The sequence below is a fragment of the Hypomesus nipponensis genome, chromosome 17, assembly GCF_054491055.1.
Source record: "Hypomesus nipponensis isolate SF chromosome 17, ASM5449105v1, whole genome shotgun sequence".
NCBI lineage: Eukaryota > Metazoa > Chordata > Actinopteri > Osmeriformes > Osmeridae > Hypomesus > Hypomesus nipponensis.
Genome location: NC_140377.1, coordinates 1,835,001 through 1,857,500, shown reverse-complemented (window position 1 = coordinate 1,857,500; position 22,500 = coordinate 1,835,001). Strand labels below are relative to the sequence as shown.

The window sequence follows — 22,500 nt, the reverse complement described above, 5'->3', positions numbered from 1 at the left end:
AGGGAGACAGGGGGCAGGTGTCAGCATGAAGGGGTTAAAGGTTAGCGGACTCAGCCATGTCTGGAACAGAGCTATGCTGAGTGAAACAGGAAGCCTATGTCCACTGCACATCCTGTTGAACGTTGTGGAGAACAGAAACGAGTGTCAGGGGTCGTGCTGCAAGTCAGTCGTCCAGATCTTTCCCCTCACTGGTACTTGATCCCAGGACCGGTGACTTGAAAGTATGACACCATACCAGCTAAGCCAATAAAAAGCTAGCTATCCTCGAGCGCGGGTGGCCTGTTTATATACTTGAGGAGTGAGTCTATCAGTCCACATCGGCTACACAAATCCATTTTACAGATTAAAATGGTATTGAGGTGGTATTGACAGTTACCCAACAGGAAGTTTGGCTGTGCTTCTGTCATTGTTGTGTCAGTGAAGACCAACCACATAATTATTTCCTTGCTCCGCTTGGGATCTTGAGGTATTGTTAGTGCAATCTAGCTATCAGACTACTTCTTGAGTGCAATCTAGGAAATCTATTTCTTCACTGTTTGACAGCACAAAAGATTATCATCTGCTGCACACATGATTCTGAGTTGCACAATATGAGTACTTGCAGTTGCAGTAACATTAAGAATTCATAGCATAGTCATGGTTCTATGCAATGTAAAAATATCACCTTTGCACTTGAACTGAGTGATAAACTATAAACCACCCGGGCTACTTGTTAAACTATACTTTAAAGCTAACCACAGGCCAGTAAATTTACAGACTGTTGACCGACAGACGTGGGATATGGCTTTGATGTCAAATTAAACAACAACAAAAAAACAATCCGCTTCAGATATTCAGATAATCCAAACCGCTTCAAATAACCGGAGGGTGGCAGCCCACGGTGTTATTTCAGAACGTAGGCTAATTGCAAAAACAGGTTTTCAAACATGTTTCTATCCGCCGCGCAAGAGCGGACGATTACTGTAATGTTCCAATTATACCCGCAAGATTCGGAACGGGAGGCTACAATAAGTGATTAGCCCGTACACTATTTCTGCAATCACCATGTAAAATCACAATTGTAACGGTAACTAAACTAGAGTGAAATCTTCCTATCTTGGTTGTAACTGATTAGTGCATAGTTACATGAACCGTGAATGATCACAGAGCTTGTGACTCCAGTCTAGGTGTGTTTGAGCTGTCCTCGGGGAGGGTTATGATTAGGACACGGATACTCCATCTGCAAACATGTATCACCATGCACGGATTCATGAACACCTCAATATTAGAGTTGATGGGAAATCTGCATGTTTTTAGGAACTAAGACTGATAAAGAGGTTCATTTCTGTTTTAGTTTCTCTCTGACCCACACTCTTCAGCACTCTGCTGCAATAAACTGGGTTTAAAACAGTTTAAAAATACATGGAGCGTTTCCTAATTCGCTTTAAAAGGACAATTCGTGTCAAACATCTGTGTGACCGGTAAAAACAACATTATTTGTTATCCTTATCACTGGCAACGTACTGTCATATTCTGACTGTTTCAATCATTTGTATTGTGGACATGGAAACATTATGATCATTATATACAACACACCTTGAAGGCAATGTCAAAATACTCGTTGACTGAGGCGCATCGCTCCAACACATATTTTGATGTTCCGTTTTTAGTCGATTGTTTCTCCGTAAACGATGGCTGTCGTTTAGACATCGCAATGACAAATTCAGACTATTGCCTACCGCCACCGATCGACAACACTGTCTTGACAAGATTTTCAGCGCGCGGTGTTCTCCGGTGATATCCGTGACTTGGTCCTAGTCAGTGCAAGCAACCAGTCCACACCATGTTGCGTTGTCCATAAACACCGAGCGCTTTTTCTAGCTGAACAGAACAAGGTAAATCAAAGAGTCGTTATCAAAAGTTAAAGAGGATCTGGTGGTTGGCACAGATAACCTCATCCATGTACGAGAGATGCCAAAGAGGCGGAAACATATCTCTCTTCTGTGCACATTTACACCCTCATACTTGACGCGTGGGCAGACGAGAAACGGCGGACGTCTCAGTTGTCATAAACAATCCATTGACGGAAATATTAATCTATGGATCAGCCTCTCTCTTGTGCACGAAGTAGACTTTGTCGTTGTCGCTAACCAAAACATCCACCAGAGTCGGTTGAGCTTCGCACCTCACAGGCGGTGAGGGCGTTAGTCACTCACCACAGGTGGCACCGTGAACTCACTGATTACAATGGCGAGAGATCCTGAGTTGATCGCCAATGAGAGAGAGAGAGAGAGAGAGAGAGAGAGAGAGAGAGAGAGAGAGAGAGAGAGAGAGAGAGAGAGAGAGAGAGAGAGAGAGAGAGAGAGAGAGAGAGAGAGAGAGAGAGAGAGAGAGAGAGAGAGAGAGAGAGAGAGAGAGAGAGAGAGAGAGAGAGAGAGAGTGGAAGAAAGAGAGAGAGGGGGAGAGAGAGTGGAAGAAGGAGAGAGAGAGAGATAGGCCTACAGAAAGAGAGATACAGAGAAATGTTACTAACCTCAACAGATCGGCCAACTGGTTAGTAATTTGACAGGAACTGTATCTCACTCTGCAGAACGTGTAAGGACGATTTGTTATTATTAGGCTTAAATGACGATAACGATTGTAGGCTATGAGTTTCAATAAATACATCTGTAGTGTAAAACGAAACGATGTGAACTAATGTATTAAAATATAAACTAAATCGTGAAGACATTTCCAGAATTTCTGTGCATCATTGCTTGCTCTTGTCATCTGGCTGTTAAACTGACTAAAATGCTCAGTCTGAAGTCATGGCGCAAGATACCATAAATATCTTGGCTATTCTTATGATAATCTTATTTTTCCTCTCCCGATATTGGCATGAAAACTAAAACTGTTTCATAAAATAGGCCTACCCTCCCAAGTATGTTAGGTGTTTGTTTAAACGGTCTGTTTCTCTGACCGTTGTCCCCCTCTAGTGTCTGGACAGGGAAGCGCTCGGCGAGTACGGCGAGTTTGTGATTGTTACCTGCATGCTAAAACTATAACAATATCACTGAGGAATCCATACACCAAGAAATTCTAATTTAGATGATAGCCCTGCCCATTCGGTACAGCAGTAGTCTCACTCTCACTCTCACTCTCACTCTCACTCTCACTCTCACTCTCACTCTCACTCTCACTCTCACTCTCACTCTCACTCTCACTCACTCACTCTCTCTCTCTCTCTCACTCTCACTCTCACTCACTCACTCACTCACTCACTCACTCTCTCACTCTCTCTCTCACTCTCTCACTCACTCACTCACTCACTCACTCACTCAGGCATTCACCCAGACAGAATTGAAGAGAACACATACACACACCTGGTCCCATGAAGAGGGATACACAACCACAATCCTCAGAACCACAGTGGTCTGATAAGATCAAGAAGGAGAAGAGGGAAGGAGACTTGTTTATCTTCCTCCAGTAGAACCCATCTCTCTCTCTTTTCTAGAGGAACCACACAGACTAAGACAGGATCATACGAAGAGAGGATGAGAGGAGGATGAGAGGACGTCAGCAAGGCAGGAGACCACGCAGGACTATTTGAAGAGAGGGTGAGAAGTAAAGAGCAAGCGAGAAACAGGAAGAGAGAAGGAAGGTAAGAAAGAGAGGATGAGGGGAATAGAGAGACGAAGAGAGAGATCCACTCACTGTGAATCCAATCCCCACTGTGGCAGTGAAGGATCCTGGAATGAACTTCCCCTGGTCGTACTGGACCAGCAGGGAGGTCTTCCCAACTCCACTGTCTCCAACTAGGATGGTCTGGAGGGAGGGAGGGAAGGAGGGAGAGAGAGGGAAGGAGGGAGGGAGGGAGGGAGGGAGGGAGGGAGGGAGGGAGGGAGGGAGGGAGGGAGGGAGGGAGGGAGGGAGGGAGGGAGGGAGGGAGGGAGGGAGGGAGGGAGGGAGGGAGGGAGGGAAGAAGCATGGGAAGGAGGGAGAGTGAAGAACATTAGAGGAACCTTAATAGTGCAGGAACCCTTAACCAGTGCCCCTCCATTCACCCCCTGGGGCAAGAGGCCTCACAGGGAGTGTGGGAGGGCTGCTCTCTGATCTGGTCTCTCTCTCCCTCCTCTGGTGTCTCCCAGCTGCTCTCTTCCAGCCCACTTTGCTGGAAAACCTCCAGTGAATACAATGCAATCCAATGAAGCACACACTTTACTCTGGCTCTGATTCTTTCAATAGCTCTCTCTCTCCCTCTCTTTCTTTTACTCACTCACTCACTCACTCACTCACATTCTCCATCTCTCATATATATATTTTTTTTCTCTCTCTCTCTCTCTCTCTCGCTCTCTCTCACTCTCTCTCTCTCATTGTCACACAAACAGTCACACACACACACAGCCACACAGTGACACACACAGTGATGTGCATGTTATCTTCAGGGTAAGTGTCCTGTGTCATGCTGACAGCAGTCTGTGGGTGCGAGAGCTTGTTGCCGTGGGCGTCTGTCAGCCTCGTCGTCATGGTTATCAGCTTGTCGCCACGTTGCTGGTGTGCTGGTCTCCGGGCTCCTTGGCAACACCTATCACTCACCCCCCCATCTCCCTCCACAACCTCCTCTGTCCTTAGCCATTCCTCCTCCTCTCCTCCCATCACTCCCTCCTCTCCTCCCACCACTACCCCTCTCCTCCCTCCACTCCCTCCTCTCCTCCCACTTCCTCTGCTCCCTCTGCTCTTTCCTCCTTCATCCCCCCCCCCCCCCCCTTTTTGTTGACATTTATCACAGCAAGCCTCCGAGCCAGTTCACAGTGCCTGTTATCAGCTGCCTGGAGACACGCACAAATGCTCTTCACACACACACACACATCTTAATCCCAGACGCATGCACACACACACACACACACACACACACAGTCATTAATACTCTCCTCAGCACTCTCATTTCCTGCTTCACACAGAAATATCCCTTTTTATATTGGATGGAGGTGGGGTGTAAAGGGGAGGAGGAGGGGTGGGTGTGGAGGAGGCGTGGGTGTGGAAGTGGAGGAGGGGTGGGGTAGGAGGAGGGGTGGGGTGTGGAGGGGTAGGAGGAGGGGTGGGTGTGGAGGAGGCGTGGGTGTGGAAGTGGAGGAGGGGTGGGGTAGGAGGAGGGGTGGGGTGTGGAGGGGTAGGAGGAGGGGTGGGTGTGGAGGAGGCGTGGGTGTGGAAGTGGAGGAGGGGTGGGGTAGGAGGAGGGGTGGGGTGTGGAGGGGTAGGAGGCGTTTTAGGTCACACGTGGCTGAGCTACCTTTTGGACTGATGATAACCGGACTGATGGTCCACTTCTGATCATTGATCTTCTGCTATACTCCCTAACAACAGCGCCACGCCTACAGCAGTACTTCATCACACTCAGTAGCAGTGTCTGCCTGGTATGCTACTAATCATCCTCATGGTATTAACGTTGTCTACGATGGCTTGCTGGACACAGAGCAGATCTGGTGCGCCTTCTGAGAGAAGCCACAAGCATGCAGCCCTGACCGCATGACGCACACTACAGGCAAACTGTCCTGAATGAGTCACAAAGACCAAGCACAGCAGTGGGTCTGTGTGTGTCTGTGTGTGTCTGTGTGTGTCTGTGTGTGTCTGTGTGTGTCTGTGTGTGTCTGTGTGTGTCTGTGTGTGGTTTCCACTGGCATCTCTCAAACCAACCCTTATTATTATTTCATAGCAGCCTTATCTAACTTTCATGTGTGTATGTAAACTTTGCCTGATTAACATGGTGGAGAGATGGTGTGTGGGTGTGTGGGAGGGGGTCTAGGTGGATGGAGGTAAGAGGGTGGGACACAAATGGAGAGAGGGGGGGGAGGGAGACTGGGGTCCAGTTGTTAGGGGATGCTGTTTCCATGGAAACTTGTTCAAAGCACGCACACACACACACACACTTTCCTCTGCCATGCTCTGCATGTATCCTAGACAGGGCTTAAGAAAGTAAATACTCAACAAATAAAGTAAGGGCAAATATTAATTATGACAATATTCTATTTCTTATTTCACACGTGTAGATCGGAAAATTCAATTACGATATAGTTGGAGTCAATCATTAGGATGTATGAGGTGAAATTGTTTTCCCTCTCTGATACTAAGTTTCAAATACGAACAGGTCTTGATATAAATAGCTTTTAAAGTTGAACTTGTTCTACTGAAGTTGTTACCTTGTGCATGAGATCCTCGTTGTAGGGGTAAGGGTCGATGGTGTCGGTGGACGGGGAGGGAGTGAGACCGTCCTCCGTCTCAGTGTCCACTGCCGATGACCCACCGTAGGCGCTGTCCTCGTACACTACCTCTCCCGGCTCCACGCTCTCCATCTCGGTAACACACTCCATCTCCTCGTTAATCCGTTCCTTCATAGCGGTCGATTATCCTTCTTGTTAGGAGTAAAGGAGCGACTTTAAATGTCGGCTTTTATGCGACCTTTGTCAAATTGATTTTAAAACTTTCTTCCTCCGGTATCCTGTCACTCTCTATTTTGTTTTTGCACGTTGTCGGTCCTCGCCACTCTCGCCACCCCTCCCTACCTATTTGCGGACGAGCTCTCACCGGTTTGTCACTGGCAAGACTTTCAGCCCACCGCTGTGATTGAGCCTTTAGAGAGAAAAAGTCGAATGAAATTTTAAAGCAAATTGCTCAAGCAGGAGACTTACACCCACACGAGTAAAGTATTTATGAGGAAACCATGTCAAGGCTGTGTACCAAAAACTGACGAAGCGGTGTGTGTGTGTCTGTGTTCAGCACCCTGGAGTTATTTAGCTGCCCTTCTCCACGTCTGTTACACTCTTGCACCTCACCACTACGCACTTCAATCAGTTATTACAGCGACGCAGATAAATACGACCGGTACTAGAATACTTCCGTTGATGCCACGTCTGATTAAGCTACATCGTGACTGATTGATTATAATCACATGTAATCGACTGTGCCTTTATTCCACGATGAGAGCGAATGATGGAGAACAATACAGTTGAGCTTCAAGTTTTGGGCTTGAACTTCAAATCCACAGATTTTTTTCTACAGGTGAAAAGAGAGCATTCAATACACAGTCAGTGTAGGAGGCTGGCCATAAAAAGACAAGCCAAACTAAGTTACCCAACGGTTTGTTGTTTATTGCACCACCAGTCAATGTTTCTGTCCGCTTTTCCATCGGCCTCTGATTAGTTATGGATCTCTGTTGTGGAGACCTCTTCCTGGTGGCCAAGAAGGAGACGGATGTAGCCAGAGAGAGACAGGGACAGAGAGACACAGGGAGAGAGAGACATAGGGAGAGAGAGACAGGGAGAGACACAGGGAGAGAGAGACGCAGGTAGAGAGACGCAGGTAGAGAGAGACGCAGGTAGAGAGAGACACAGGGAGAGAGAGACACAGGGAGAGAGAGACACAGGGAGAGAGAGACACAAAGAGAGAGAGACAGGGAGAGACACAGGGAGAGAGAGACACAGGTAGAGAGAGACACAGGGAGAGAGAGACACAGGGAGAGAGACACAGGGAGAGAGAGACATGAGATGGAGAGATGAGATGGAGAGAGGAAGGGAGGGATAGGAAGAGGAGGACAGAGAAAGACCGTTTCTACTTCATGGTGGGTCACCACAGCCCAGAGACATCGGAGAATTAGAATCCGGAACAGACAATTTGGAACACTTTGTTATTCTTGAACACCCAAGATGGCCGCTAGACAGTTGTCCCAGAACTGTCTGGACGACAGCTGACGTGTCATGTTCCTCCAGACAGAGAGCAGGATGGAAGCCTTCACACACAGGACCCCTGTCCAACAGCAGGCATCATGAGGGGGCTGCATGTCATCAACAACACTAATCCCTGTTTCTGAATGCTTTGACAGAAGGCTGCTCCACAAACCATGCTTTTGTTTCTCCATGAAATTATAAAAATATCAATATTTCCTATATGTGAATGTTTCCATCTGTGCCTCTGGTCTTCCTAACCCAGGATGTCTCTGGAGCAGGCGTGGGACCAAGACAAGGTCACTTCAGCAACCGATCGGGGCGGGGGTGGATCGAAGAAGAAAAATTCATTTAAAAAAACTAACGTAACATGTTATTACAACATAACAAAACACATACTTGTATCAGGAAGTCATTTTCTGAATTGTCTAAAAGGCAATAATTGTACACCTCATGAAGCAAAGTGAAGCTGTGGTTCATACCAATTATATAACCATCCAATTACCATCATGTCATCATCATTTCAACATTTAAGAAAAGGCAGCATAAGAATCTCTGCTAGGCTAGCGAAACCTTTCAAGAGGATCAAACTCCTCATCCTACACACATTTTCAAACAGGAAACGCATCATCTTGTAGACGTCCACATGACTACAAACAGGTGACCAGGTGACTGAATGAGGGACGGCAAGCCTAGAGGCAGGGTGTTAAACTACTTTAACATCAAAACAGTGGTGGCAAAAATGTCTTTGTGGAACATTCTAAATTCATAAGCCACTGTTCGCCGAATAGATTATTGTAATATTCCTGATGATAATATCAGTCTTCATTATAAATATCTTGAGGTGTTTTGTTTGTTTTCTTTAGTGTTTTGTAAAGAAACACTTGATCTAAGAAAATCCGATTTAAAACAACTATCAGCTGTCTGTACAGAGAAACACCACAACATACCACCTGACCAGAAACACCATGTTGGAGGTGCAGAACAAGGCTTGGTACCAGTCTGACTGAGCCCACCTCCTCCAAGCCCAAACAGGAAGTCTGGCGGTCCAGACAGACAGCCTTGCGTTTAACTTTTTGGTCGCGCCGTTTGGTTGAATCTTGAGCACAGACGAGCCATACCGCTTCTATGATGTGATTTGTTAGATGTGTGTTAGAGCGCTCCAGGCTCCCCCCTTACTCAGGACCCGGGGAGAAGGGGTTCTGGGCCACACCGTCTTTCGCTCCAGGAAGACAAATTGAAACCGTGTCGGAGCTAGTTCATGAAGCAAAACACCCAAACAGAAACACACATTCATATGATAATGATGTCACAGTAAACCCATCTTTAGAGAGGAGGAACCTCTCTCTCTCCTTCCCTCGCCCCATCTCTTCCTCACTAACAGCAGAACAGCCAGACAAGGGCATCTTGGCTCTGACCATTGACCCTTCTCCTAAATGGACCACCCAGCTGACCCCTGACCCTTGAGTAACCTTACAGCCATACAGTAAAGTGCACTTCTACTTGCTCTTAAAAACATGCTTCAAAATAAGCATGGTAGTTTAGTTAAGAGGAACCCTCCTCTTCCTCTTCCTCTTCTTAACAGTCATCAGTGGAGGTTGGGCGGGGCAACGGAGACTCAATTTGCAAACACCAAACGGAGCACAGACTAAACTAGAGTTCAAAGTTCAAACTTGTTCCATAAGGAGGACGTGACCTTCTCCGCGTCCTGACCTCTGATGAGAACGTCTCGTCGGGGCGTCAATGTGAAAACAAACTGGAATAGTAAAAATGGACGACAGAAAGAATCCAAAACGACACGTGGAGCGACACTCTCACAGTCACGGCGCCGTCTGGGACGGTTTGGACGCAGTCTTTATGTGCAAATTTCCAGCTGAGTGTGTGTGTGGTGGGGGGCTAAACCACCTGGTCCCCCCTCTCCAGGGGCTACCTGATCCGGCCGTCAGCCTTGACGGGGCCCAGTTCAGACTTGGGGTCGGGGGACAGCGAGCTCCAGGAGGCCTTGGAGCAGAGGCCCAGAGCGGGGCACAGCGACGAGGGCTGAGGGGCACACAGGCCCCCCACCGCCCAGAAGGCCCCCACGGAGGAGTCCACCCAGACCTCCAGGGGCTTGCCCACCAGCAGGGCCCGGCGCTGGGCCTCGTGGAGCGCCGGCTCCTGGGGGGGGAGGTGGAGGATGGAGCCCAGCTGCTGGAAGCTCTGGTCCAGGTACAGGTTACCAGGAGGGCCCTGGTGCAGCCAGCTGTCCTCTTCTGAGGGAGGGAGAGAGAGAGGGAGAGGGAGGGAGAGAGAGAGGGGGAGGGAGAGAGAGAGGGGGAGGGAGAGAGGCAGATAGAGAGAGGCAGAGAGAGAGAGAGAGAGAGAGAGAGAGAGAGAGAGAGAGAGAGAGAGAGAGAGAGAGAGAGAGAGAGAGAGACGTAGGGAAAGGGGGAGGGAAAGAGGATTATAAATTCAGGAGTATGAACCATCACAGCCTTGTCTCTTCAAGCCCTCTCCACCATTCCCCCCCACCTCCTCCATCTCCTCCCAGCTGCCCCCCCCCCCCCCGCCCCTCCTCACCCCATCCCCCCTCCCTCCCAGCCTCACCTCCTCGTAGAGGCTCCCTCCCCCTGAAGGCCAGGGGCATGACCAGGAAGCGGGTCTCTGCCACTCGTTCCCACTGTCTGAGCACGCGCACCGTCCACCCTCCTGGCCGCAGGGGGCGCTGCAGCGGCGGCTTGTACTGCGTGTAGTCGGCGTCCACGTCCACGCTCACGTCGTAGGAGGCCGCCACCACGTGCGCCGGGTCGATCCACACGATGGTGGCGGTGAGGTTGGGGCCTCGCGCCCACTTCTGGACCGCCACCGGCTCGTCCAGGGGGCCGACGATGCCGCCAAAGTTCCGGAAGATTCTCTCCTTGGGGTCCCACTCGGTACCGATCTGCAGAGATGGGCGGACGGAGATGAGACAGAAGGAGAGAGAGAGGAGATATAAGGAGAGAGAGAGAGAGAGAGAGGAGATATGAGATGAGGAGAGATGAGGAGAGAGAGAGAGAGAGAGAGAGAGAGAGAGAGAGAGAGAGAGAGAGAGAGAGAGAGAGAGGAGATATGAGATGAGGAGAGATGAGAGGAGAGATGAGGAGAGAGAGAGAGAGAGAGAGAGAGAGAGAGAGAGGAGATATGAGGAGAGAGAGAGAGAGAGAGGAGATATGAGAGGAGGAGAGAGAGAGGAGATATGAGGAGAGAGAGAGAGAGAGAGAGAGAGAGAGAGGAGATATGAGATGAGGAGAGATGAGAGATGAGAAGTGTTAAGACTAATTTAACTGTTATTTCTTTTCCTTTCATCTTTTCTGTTTTTTTAGCTACTTTTCTGGTGTTGCATTTTATTGTCTCATGGTATAGGATTGTATGGCATATGCTGTTGAAATAAAGACTGGTCCATGTGCTGATTGACTGACTGCATCTCTGCTGTTTACACACACCACAGCCACACCTTGAACTTGACGGTCAGAGCGGTGTGTGTTGTCTGCTTCTTACCTCCAGCATCTTCAGTCTCTCAAACTCTCTGAGGTTGTTGTCAAGCAGCAGCGTTGCCTGGGGAACGGCCCACACTTCCAGCACCTCTCTGACCTCCGACCCCATCGCCTGCACCTCCTGACGCACCAGGTAACCCTGGAAACGGTCGTCAAAGAAGTATACGTGCACGGACAGGGGGTAGCCAATGGGCTTGTACCTGAGAGGAGAGGAGGACAGGAGGAGAGGAGGACAGGAGGAGAGGAGGACAGGAGGACAGGAGGAGAGGAGGACAGGAGGACAGGAGGACAGGAGGAGAGGAGGAGAGGAGGACAGGAGGACAGGAGGACAGGAGGAGAGGAGGACAGGAGGAGAGGAGGAGAGGAGGACAGGAGGACAGGAGGACAGGAGGAGAGGAGGAGAGGAGGACAGGAGGAGAGGAGGACAGGAGGAGAGGAGGAGAGGAGGAGAGGAGGAGAGGAGGACAGGAGGAGAGGAGGACAGGAGGAGAGGAGGACAGGAGGAGAGGAGGACAGGAGGACAGGAGGAGAGGAGGACAGGAGGAGAGGAGGACAGGAGGAGAGGAGGACAGGAGGACAGGAGGAGAGGAGGACAGGAGGAGAGGAGGACAGGAGGAGAGGAGGAGAGGAGGAGAGGAGGACAGGAGGACAGGAGGACAGGAGGAGAGGAGGACAGGAGGACAGGAGGAGAGGAGGACAGGAGGAGAGGAGGAAGAAGATGGAGGTCAATTAGAAACATCAAATAAAATGTTTGATCTGGTTTGTGAAAACCCTCAAGTGAAAGGAGATGACCACCACCACAACCCTAACTCCATCAAGGCCCGAACAAGGTGCTTTGATATCCAAAGTGTAGTAGACCAACAGAGTTACAGTGTTGCGACAGGTGTGACGTGACGTCACATCCATCCACCAATCAAATCCTGACCTGCAGCCCTCCATCTTGCTATTGGCCGTCTCCAGGCTGCGGAGGCCGAGGCGGAGGAAGGAGGCGTAGGCGGTGAGCGCCACGTCACTGAGGGCGGCGGAGCCGTCAGCCCCCTCATGCAGGCTCTCCCAATAGGCCTGCAGGGCCAGCGTGCCGGGGGCGTAGTGGCCGTACAGGTGGGCGTCCAGGATGTCCATCGCTTCCTGGTTCACCGTCGACTCAAACTTCCTGGCGAAGAAGGTGGGCCGGGTCAGCTGCTGCAAGGGGGAGGATGAGAGGAGGAAGAGGGGGGGGGGGGGGGGCGGAGGTTGGGGAGGGAGGGAGGAGGAAAATGGGGAGGGGGAGAGGTGATAGCAGGAGGGCGGTTGGAGATCGACTGACAGAATACTGACTGATGAGCTAACAATCAGACTAGTTGTCAGCTTTAGTGTCCTACAGCCCCCCCCGGCCCACAGCCCCCCCCCCCCCCGGCCCACAGCCCCCCCCCCCCCCCGGCCCACAGCCCACCCCCGGCCCACAGCCCCCCCCCCCCGGCCCACAGCCCCCCCCCCCCCCCCGGCCCACAGCCCCCCCCCCCCCCCGGCCCACAGCCCCCCCCCCCCCCCCGGCCCACAGCCCCCCCCCCCCCCCGGCCCACAGCCCACCCCCCGGCCTACAGCCTCCCCCCCGGGCCTGCTACCTGGATCCTGATGAGGTCCTGGGGCTTGAAGTCGTTGGGAGAGCAGCCGCACCAGTCCACGATGTGCTTATACTGACACTTACAGCCCAGCTTCCTGTTCCAGTTGGTCACACGCAGGTTGTTGTCCACCATGCTCTCACACAGGTGACTGTTACCCAGCACTGTGTGGAAGAAGGACTGCAGGAGGAGGGGGTGGGGGGGGGGGAGGGAGCGGGGAGGAAGGGACAGGGGTCAGCTGACCTGCTCATTAGTGCTCTGACACAGTTGTGATTCAATCTGCTGATTGTGTCAGAATTCCTCTACAGTACCCTACCTTAAGGCATCTCCACACACACACACACACACACACACACACACACACACACACACACACACACACACACACACGCACACACACACACACACACACACACACACACACACACACACACACACACACACACACACACACACACACACACACACACACCCTGGGGCTCACATACTGTCTGGTTCACCAAACATGTATGTTCTCCTGAGTGTGTGTGGGTTGTTCTGTCTGGTCTGTGTGTGTGTGTGTGTGAGTCCTACCTCCGCTGGCAGCAGTGCGTAGGTGTAGAACTGTTTAAGGCCGGCCACCAGCTCATCCTGCGAGGTGATGACATAATCCACGAAGCGGCGCGTGAGAGCGAACCAATCAGATCCCCCGGACACCTCCAGCCCCTCGGGGATGGTTCGCTCCCCCAGACGCCACATGTGGTTGTCACACTCATGGAAGAGACGGTCCAATCCCTGCTTCTTTATAAACCTGGAGGAGGGAGGGAGGGAGGGAGGGAGGGAGGGAGGGAGGGAGGGAGGGAGGGAGGGAGGGAGGGAGGGAGGGAGGGAGGGAGGGAGGGAGGGAGGGAGGGAGGGAGGGAGGGAGGGAGGGAGGGAGGGAGGGAGGGAGGGAGGGAGGGAGGGAGGGAGGGAGGGAGGGAGGGAGGGAGAATAATGTGAGAGTGAGACACAACATAATCAAATGGAAGACAGCAGAATAACCAGTGTGTGTGTGTACCTGGCGTTCTCTCTGCCATGTGACTTGAGGAAATTGTTATCTCTGTGCTGCGACAGGAACGCCACCAGCTCATCATTGGTCCTGGAGGGGGGGGAGCAGAAGGGTAAAATACAAAAATAAACAGAAAGGAAATGAGCTGCTTGAAAGTCATTACAATGTGTGTACGTGACACTGCATTTCTCTGTGTGTGTATGTGTGTGTGTGTGTGTCTGCAGACCTGGTGGGGAAGTCGGTAGCGCTCAGGTTGATGTAGAAGTCCCAGCTCCAGTCCTTCATGTGCAGCAGATCCTGCATGCTCCTCAGGTAGGCCTTCAGCAGGCTGGCTCCGCCCCAGATGGTCACCATGCGCCAGGGCGTGGCACGCACGTTAGAGTACTGCTGGGCCAGCTGCTCCACCTCCCGGTGCAGGTAGTTGGAGCGCTGCACAGAGGGCCGAAACAAGCATGCCATGTGTGAAATGAGGGTAAGGAGTCACAAGCTCCGGAAGAAGACCTGAGGCATGGTGGAAGAGAAAAACAAACGGCCCCTATGCTCCGATGCAAGAGGTGGATTTATTTTCGAGTCAAAGTGCAGCAAAGCCGGGTGGGGTTAGATCGAGTGAGGGGCAGCGGAGCCGAGTGGGGTTAGGGCCTACCTTGTCCACATGGATGTAGTAGTAGTGGTCTCGGTGGTAGATGGCCTTCAGCAGGCGTTTGAGCTGGCGTACGGCACGCCCGTGAACAACCAGGACGAACGCAATCCTCACAGGGTTCTCTACTTTAGACAAGTCGTTATCTAACTCCTCCCCTGTCTGCTGCACCGGAATGGACAGGCCTGGGTCGGTGAGGATGGAGAGGAGAGGAGAGGAGAGGAGAGAGAGAGAGAGAGAGAGAGAGAGAGAGATCATCTCTACTGAACACCATTGACATGGTCTCTACTGAACAGCATCTGAAGTGAGGGTGGGCGACATGAACTTTCACATTGTGGCACAACGTCATGAAGGTATTTGTGTTCATAGCTGCTCACCGCCCAGCATCTCCATGTAATATTAACCATCTGCTCTGCACACATGAAACATGCAGGAGCAACTAAACTGTTCATATCAATTATTAAGCATGTTCAGAGTGTGGTAGCAAGAGGGTGGGGCTAATACGCGTTTGGTCTGTTTATGTGTGCGTGTGTGTGTGTGGTCTGTGTGTGTGTGTGTGTGTGTGTGTGGTCTGTGTATGTGTGTGTGTGTGTGGTCTGTGTATGTGTGTGTGTGTGTGGTCTGTGTATGTGTGTGGTCTGTGTGTGTGTGTGTGTGGTCTGTGTGTGTGTGTGGTCTGTGTGTGTGTGTGGTCTGTGTGTGTGTGTGTGTGTGTCTCACCGTGCTGGGGGCAGAGCTGGGGCAGGCTCTGGGGCATGAGCAGACCAGCCTGATGCTGACAGACGATGTCAGCGATCTCCTGTCGACAGGCTCTGCTGCCGGCGCGGTGCAGCGCCGACACGGCATCCTTCCCCGTGATGTCACACTTCCGCACAAAGTCACTGCTGGGGGTCTGGGGGGCCCCCTCCACACTGCCAGGCTCCCCAAGGAGGACCGGCAGAGCATGCCCCCCGGCACCCCCTCGGGGGTCACTGGCGTTCCTGCTGCTGGACGGGTCATGGGGGCGGCCCACGACCTCTGACCCCGCTGCCGCCCCCACCCCGGGCCACAGGGGGCTGTTGTTGCCCCGCCCCTGGAGGGGGGGCTTGCCCCGGCGCTTGGCGGTGCCCCCGCGGCGGAGGGCGCTGGCGGCCGTGGCGCCCGTCCTCTCCACGCGAGCGTTCCATCGCGCTCCGCTGCGTCCTGACAGGCTGTTCTGGAGCTCCCAGGACGCCGCGTCGCGCTTCGGGTCCTGGCTGTTGTGGTCGGGGAGCTTCGACCTCCGGGTCTTCCTCTGAAGGAGGGGGAGAGAGACAGAGAGAGAGAGAGACGGAGAGAGAGACAAAGAGAGGGAGAGAGATACAGAGAGACAGGAAGTTAAAATAGACCCATCAAATCCTCTTAAATCATCATGTTCCAGCACCACACACGGAGACCACCGACAAATGACCAATCACACGACAGAAGACACTTCTGGAAAGAGGAAAAAAAGAACAACAACAACAGCAGCAGCATGGTCGACCCAGCAGTGTGTTGTTAATAACACACCAGAGCCTTTAGTGGAGTTCATCTGGGAAACACACACACACTCACACACAGACTCAAACGCACGTACACACACAGGCAGAAACTAAATGATATACACGTCGGCATTTAGATGCACAATGAAGTGATTCACCTAAGAACTTAAGAAGCCCCAGGCACAGAGCGTGGCACGAGAATCAACCACACACACACACGTGGTCGGTCTCTCTCTCTCTCTCTCTCTCTCTCTCTCTCTCTCTCTCTCTCTCTCTCTCTCTCTCTCTCTCTCTCTCTCTCTCTCTCTCTCTCTCTCTCTCTCTCTCTCTCTCTCTCTCTCTCTCTCTCTCTCTCTCTCTCTCTCTCTCTCTCTCTCTCTCTCTCTCTCTCTCTCTCTCTCTCTCTCTCTCTCTCTCTCTCTCTCTCTCTCTCTCTCTCTCTCTCTCTCTCTCTCTCTCTCTCTCTCTCTCTCTCTCTCTCTCTCTCTCTCTCTCTCTCTCTCTCTCTCTCTCTCTCTCTCTCTCTCTCTCTCTCTCTCTCTCTCTCTCTCTCTCTCTCTCTCTCTCTCTCTCTCTCTCTCTCTCTCTCCGACAGGCACATGCCAGGTCTGTGTTCAACATCACCTCCCCCTACCCTACACCTAGAACTGATGGAATGGATTCACTTTGCAGAGGCTGTCATCCAAAGTGACATACCAGGGGGATTTGAACCCTGGTACCACCCTACCACTGAGCTGTAGCCTCCCCCATGTGAGGGCACAGACTCTGGTGCTGGACTGAAGCAGTTTGACAAGAACTGTTCCACACAGACAGGAAATGGGAAACAGCTATTCTTACTGAAATATTTGAGATGGAGAGAAAGAGCAGAGAGAGAGAGAGAAGGAGCAGAGAGAGAAGGAGTACAGAGAGAGAGAGAAGGAGCAGAGAGAGAAGGAGCAGAGAGAGAGAGAGAGAGAGAGAGAGAGAGAGAGAAGGAGCAGAGAGAGAAGGAGCAGAGAGAGAGAGAAGGAGCAGAGAGAGAGAGAGAGAGAGAGAGAGAGAGAGAGAGAGAGAGAGAGGAGCAGAGAGAGAGAGAGAGAGAGAGAGAGAGAGAGAGAGAGAGAGAGAGAGAGAGAAGGAGCAGAGAGAGAGAGAAGGAGCAGAGAGAGAAGGAGCAGAGAGAGAGAGAAGGAGCAGAGAGAGAAGGAGCAGAGACAGAAGGAGCAGAGACAGAAGGAGCAGAAAGGGAGAGATAAAGTGTGAGAGAGAGAGAGAAACAGAGAAGGGATACTGGATGGAAAAGCATAGCAGAACTGTTTTGACTTCTGGCCTGGCAGTGTTACAACTTACCACACTGGAATACTGGACTGTGGATAAGCACCCTCAAATATGCACAGACAGTGTGTGCGTTTGTCAGAAAAACAACAGTGAGTGGGTTGGCCACTTCCTGTCCCAGTTAGACTGGCATTAATGAGATACATGTGGCCGTGTTCAAACTGCCTCTGATTACAGCACATCAGCTAGAGTGACACCACTGAACAAAGAGAACACACACACACAGTGTGTGTCTGTCTCCAGCAGTCTGCCTCTCTCATGTTCAGTACTGAGGCAGTCTGCCTCTCTCATGTTCAGTTCAGAGGCAGTCTGCCTCTCTCATGTTCAGTTCAGAGGCAGTCTGCCTGTCATGTTCAGTACTGAGGCAGTCTGCCTCTCTTATGTTCAGTACTGAGGCAGTCTGCCTCTCTCATGTTCAGTTCAGAGGCAGTCTGCATCTCCAGTCCCTGGGCAGGTGGAGTCAGATCATGTCACTTCAACATGCAGCCTAATTTCCTCTGCTCTGCACATCTGCTCTGCACATCTGCTTTGCACACACAGGAACAGGAAGATCTCAACAGAAACGTGGACACCACTTCCTCCTCGGAGGAAGCTCCCATTTCCTGTTTACGGATCAAGTCAGGGCTGACAGGAAATTGCATGATGGCTTTTGTAGTTTATCTGGTTGAAAGGAGGGTCCCCACCCCCAAAGATGTTGAAGTTCATCACTTTAAAGTCAAGCAGATGAGAGTATTGGAGGCCTCGTCTAGAAGCCAGTCATTAAGGCATCTGGTTCTAATCATCATCATAGAGACAGTGCTGTTCTACATGCTAGCTAGTCAGCCTGCATCAGAACACCCGCTAACTGCTCTGCCAGAACCCGATTCACTGGATCACAGTGTGTGTAGCTTGACACTGCAGGATCAGACGCTGGGCTGAAGTGACTGAAGGCCTACAGGCTGTCACAGGGACTCAGGAAGGGTTCCTCCTTTCTTCTTTCCTTCTCTGCAGCATCTCCCAGGGAGACACATCTGCTCTGGTGTGCTATTTGCCACCTGTCTGCACACACACACACACACACACACAGCCAGCCAGCCAGCCAGCCAGTCTCTCTCTCCAACCCGACACACCAGACCCCTAGGGGCCCCCATCTGTTAACAGCTCCTCATTACCAGGGAGCAAGGTGGAGGTTCAGGCACCAGGGACTCAGCTAGCCACAGAGCCAGGTGGGCCTCTACAGTTGCCAGGTAACAAGTCCCAGTAACCACAGAGGAACACTCTCAGTTACCATGGAGTTTGTTGGCTGCAGCTTACTTACAGTGCAGACCATGAACATAGAATCAGATTACTAAGACTTCTGCGAAACCTCTAAAATATGATGTAGCAGTATTGGATGGTTGAAATGGACAAGCTGTCAAATTAAGACACCATCCAAGTTCCTTTTAGTCTTTTTACTCAAAGACATTCTTGTTTGTGGTTGCTAGCTGGTTGGTAATATGTAAGACTGGCTGGATTGCTACTCTACACCAGAAATAACATAATTTGACATGAGAACATGGTAATAGACTGCTTTCATGCCGACAAGACTAACACGTGACAACACTGACCACTAATGCATGGAGATTAATATTATCAGCAGAGCGAGACCGTAAGAGACTTCTGGCTCAAGACTGCCGAGTATTGAGTAGGAACGGGCCGGGGTAAAGTGGACCCTATAGTCACATTCCTCATGCTTGCTCGAACTCGTCGCCTGTCAGAAATTGACGTTACCCCGCAAGTCTTGACAACTATACTTCCAATAAGTGCTAGTCTCGGATTCCAGATATTGCATTCTGTACTTTTCCCATTCACTTCAGTGTCACACTCGACTTAGAATTGATCTGAATTCTGATGTGAAAAAGCCAAACCAGAAAAGCTATGGAACGATCCAGATGACAATTATCCTAATTCGGCAGCAACCAATAACGACATGATAAAGAAACTGACAATATCACGACTGGCTCGTCTTGGCTTCACTTTGATTGTCTTGCTGTCGTCAAATGGCGAGAATGCTCAACCAAGCGAGATAGTATACTCAAAACACACACAAACTGGCTAAATGCCGACTGGATAGCTACAACAATATCCATCAGTCATGATTTTTGGCAACGCTAGCTTAGCTGGCCATATGAATTAGCTGACAGAAGACGAGCCAGATAAGTGCCACTGGGTTTGCTCGTTTTGAGTCTCCAGCTGGACTCAACTGGCCAACATCTTCCAAGGATCTCCAGCAAGTCACAACAATCTGTGTAGTGATCAGTAAAATGACGCGAACTATGGATCCTCTGATTATTTAAAGACCATGTTTTGATGTGTGCGTTGCAATTTCAGAAAGGAACACGCAGTTGCAAACAAATAATGAAAGCAGAAGTTGGCTTTCATCCGTACCCCGGCGGGCGCCCACAACTAAACTGAAGTAATATCCACAGAAGCAACGCTAAATAGCTTATGTTTAGCTCGTCACAGACCCTAAACGTATTGTAGACATGGCGATCACACTATTACTCTCACCTCTGCGTCGCTCTCTTCAAGACTCAGGCTCCAGGAGACTAGTCCTTGAATCAGCAGAAGCGTTAACGCGGCGGCAATCGCTAGTTTGTATCGTCGGAGGAGCTTCAGTACCCGGACGCTGGCCACCATTTTTCCGACTCTCCTCTTACGTTAGCGCGTGTGCGAAAGAGATTTCTAAGATGAGCGCGCACGCAAAGTTACGCTACCCGTTGCTTCAGGTGCAAGTTTCTGCCCTGTTGCGTCGGTTTCCTGTTGTAGTAAAGCCTTCATACAAACGAATTACCGAATGCAACTCAATGTATAGGCCTATTGTTGTAAAACAGTATAGCAGTACCTTTTAAAAGTTCCCCCCCTTTTTTGTATCAGAAGACTTTCAGTCATGACACGTTCAAACATGAGACTCAATTATGAAAACAAGACACATCTTAAACCTATTTTGAATAGAGTAGGCCAGAGCCATATACAAATATATTTGTAGCGAGATATTTGTATATGGCTCTGGGATAGCCTACCGGTGCTGCAGTTTTATTTTGGACCAGCAGGTGGAACCATCTCCTCTTGTTGCAGTGCTGGGCGTCTCCAAGGTAACCAGCGACTCCACCGAGAAATGCAAAGACTGCCTGGAGCTAGTCTGAATCCTATCGGGATTCCCATCAACGAAGACAATCATTTTACAAAGTTATTGCCTTTACACATTTTGGGATTTAGCTGGCGTGTTCGATAGGAGTCCCAGTTCATCAGAGAAAGACAAAAGTCTGTTAAAATATTTACAACGTAAAACTGGTCTATTGAATCACCTGGATTTTTTGTTGTTGCTTACAAGTAAGTACTACAGTAGTCTATAGCTAGCTGGGATGTGAAAGTTGTTAAATTAGAGCGATGCTAGAGGCCAGGCCAACGTGACCAGAATAGTAAACTATGCATGAAAAGTTAACTATTTGGTGACTACACGCGTTTGTCATCAATTTCTGGTGTCCCCAACGGCAACGTCACGGGATTGGAGAGAGCGACAGCGAGTGACACAGCGTCAGGACTCAAATACTGAGGCATGTTCATCGAGATAGTCAGATCCGACTTTCGGACTGAGCACACTGCACTCGCATGTCTCGCTGTGACGGTAACGGGACAGGGAATAACGGTGCATAGGCTACTACTTCTCACTAATCAATAACAGAACAGAGTTTTTGTCAAAGGCTTAAGGGTACGACAGAATTCACCAGAAATGTCCACCGGCAATACAACTACTCCTTCGCTCAGATCCGATCAGCTCACGATCATCGTTGCTTCGTGTAAGTAGATCGAGAAGATACTTATTATATTGTAATGGTGTTGAAATTTGTGCAGAATATTTTAATGCTCAGTAATCATAAGTAGTCTGAATAAACAAGTTAAAATACATAATAATACATTTTTACAGTATTTTTTCTGTTGTAACAACGCAACTAATTGGCCTATACGACAAACAGGTAAGATGTGTAACCTAGCGAAACATTTATTTGGAAAACGTAGTAGGCAGTTGGAAAACGTGGAGGTTTATTTCCCTCTCAATGCAAACAGAGGTGATAAGATAAGGACGAAGTATTACATTTATTTACGGAGCTCAGATTGTGCTCGTGTCAGCTATTTGCTTATCAAATGAAACTGAAGTGTTTTTCATACAATCTCTTCTCATATTAACCGTTATCTAATATGATAAAAGCCGAGACTAGTTCCATAGGAACTAAAGAGTACAGGGCGTATCAAATTGGAAGTACAGTGCTTGGTTGAAAGAACATAAACTGTGTAAAACAGATTGACACCCACCTCTCTTATCATAAATCAACAATATGTATTTTACTGAATGAGAGAATGGAAAGAGACTCAGACTACCTCACATAATTATTGATTACACACTTGTCAACAGGCATTTCATGGTTTTGATGTCCCTGGTGTTGATCAGAACCAGTTATCTCCAGATCTAACTCCTAACAACATTATAAAGTGTTTCTTACAAGCAACATCACAAAGGACTTCTCAGTTACCCACACATCAGTAACAATAAACAACTTAAACCCTCAGAGAAGGCAAGGGAAAACTCAGCCTCAGTTTGTGCCCTCCTCCTCTCATGAGGCCCAGGGATCGTCATGGAAACCAACCCTGCCAGCCAAAAGGCTGATCACCTCTCTGTTAACATTGTTGTTGTACTTTTCTCTCTCCACCCTTCTTTCTTGGTTCTCTAGTTTCTTCCATTGTGTTTTTCGTGGTGGTGGTGGTGCTGCTGGCAATCGTCTACAGGAAGGACCCGCTGTGCTGCAGGGCCCGATCTTACCAGGCCTCGCATGGAGATATGGTACGCTTCCCCGCTAGAACTCTCTGTTTACACCAAGATATGCTTCCACTCTAGAACTGTCCATCTTAGAACTCTCTGTCCACTGAAGACATTGTCCTGTAGAACTCTCCAATGTAGAACTCTGTGTACACGAAGATATGCTTCCACTCTAGAACTGTCCATCTTAGAACTCTCTGTCCACTGAAGACATTGTCCTGTAGAACTCTCCAATGTAGAACTCTGTGTACATGAAGATCTGCTTCCACTCTAGGAATCTATGTGTACAGATTACAAACGTTTCACACATTGTAGTATTCTGTTAGATGATGGTGAACATGGTGCTGAAACTGTGCTGCTCAGCCAAAATAAATCATACCTGGTTTACCTTCACTAC

The 22,500-nt window shown here is 50.0% G+C and overlaps 3 protein-coding genes across 8 annotated transcripts in view; 1 reads left to right on the top strand and 2 right to left on the bottom strand.

The window, feature by feature from the left end:
- LOC146252910 (ras-related protein Rab-37) overlaps nt 1–2,210 on the bottom strand; it is a 7,203-nt gene extending 4,993 nt beyond the window's left edge. For both annotated transcript variants that reach the window (XM_084678690.1, XM_084678691.1), the window contains exon 1: nt 1,576–2,210. In XM_084678690.1, the coding sequence (XP_084534816.1) occupies nt 1,576–1,689 (114 nt within the window). In that variant the 5' untranslated portion in view covers nt 1,690–2,210. The remainder of the gene's footprint in view (nt 1–1,575) is intronic.
- Nucleotides 2,211–7,078: 4,868 nt separating this feature from the next.
- On the bottom strand, nt 7,079–19,930 carry xylt2 (xylosyltransferase II). 2 transcript variants are annotated; one of them, XM_084678644.1, is made up of 11 exons: nt 19,799–19,930; nt 15,177–15,729; nt 14,463–14,641; nt 14,046–14,248; nt 13,829–13,909; nt 13,363–13,579; nt 12,793–12,969; nt 12,114–12,370; nt 11,193–11,388; nt 10,263–10,596; nt 7,079–9,928 (listed from the first exon to the last, which is right to left on the bottom strand). In XM_084678644.1, exons 1-11 carry the CDS (start codon nt 19,925–19,927, stop codon nt 9,603–9,605), a joined length of 2,652 nt encoding a protein of 883 aa, XP_084534770.1. In that variant the 5' UTR covers nt 19,928–19,930; the 3' UTR covers nt 7,079–9,602. The 2 variants fall into 2 exon arrangements, with proteins under 2 accessions (XP_084534770.1, XP_084534771.1); XM_084678645.1 differs by having other exon boundaries at nt 7,079–9,925.
- A 455-nt stretch (nt 19,931–20,385) lies between these two features.
- LOC146252908 (uncharacterized) overlaps nt 20,386–22,500 on the top strand; it is a 7,914-nt gene continuing 5,799 nt past the window's right edge. Inside the window, exons 1-4 of one of the 4 annotated variants that reach the window (XM_084678703.1) lie at nt 20,386–20,620; nt 20,802–20,844; nt 20,992–21,087; nt 22,018–22,127. In XM_084678703.1, the coding sequence (XP_084534829.1) occupies nt 21,021–21,087; nt 22,018–22,127 (177 nt within the window). In that variant the 5' untranslated portion in view covers nt 20,386–20,620; nt 20,802–20,844; nt 20,992–21,020. Of the gene's footprint in view, nt 21,088–22,017; nt 22,128–22,500 lie in introns of all 4 variants that reach the window. The other 3 variants (XM_084678702.1, XM_084678704.1, XR_014731910.1) reach the window with 3 other exon arrangements.

Bases quoted from the DNA above. Each gene is read 5' to 3' on its own strand.
- xylt2 (XM_084678644.1), bottom strand. From the start codon at position 19,927: ATGGTGGCCAGCGTCCGGGTACTGAAGCTCCTCCGACGATACAAACTA. The intron at 15,730-19,798 runs GTGAGAGTAATA...CCCCTCCTTCAG, and splicing joins TTGAAGAGAGCGACGCAGAG to AGGAAGACCCGGAGGTCGAA. The intron at 12,371-12,792 runs GTAGCAGGCCCG...TCCCCCTTGCAG, and splicing joins AGGACCTCATCAGGATCCAG to CAGCTGACCCGGCCCACCTT.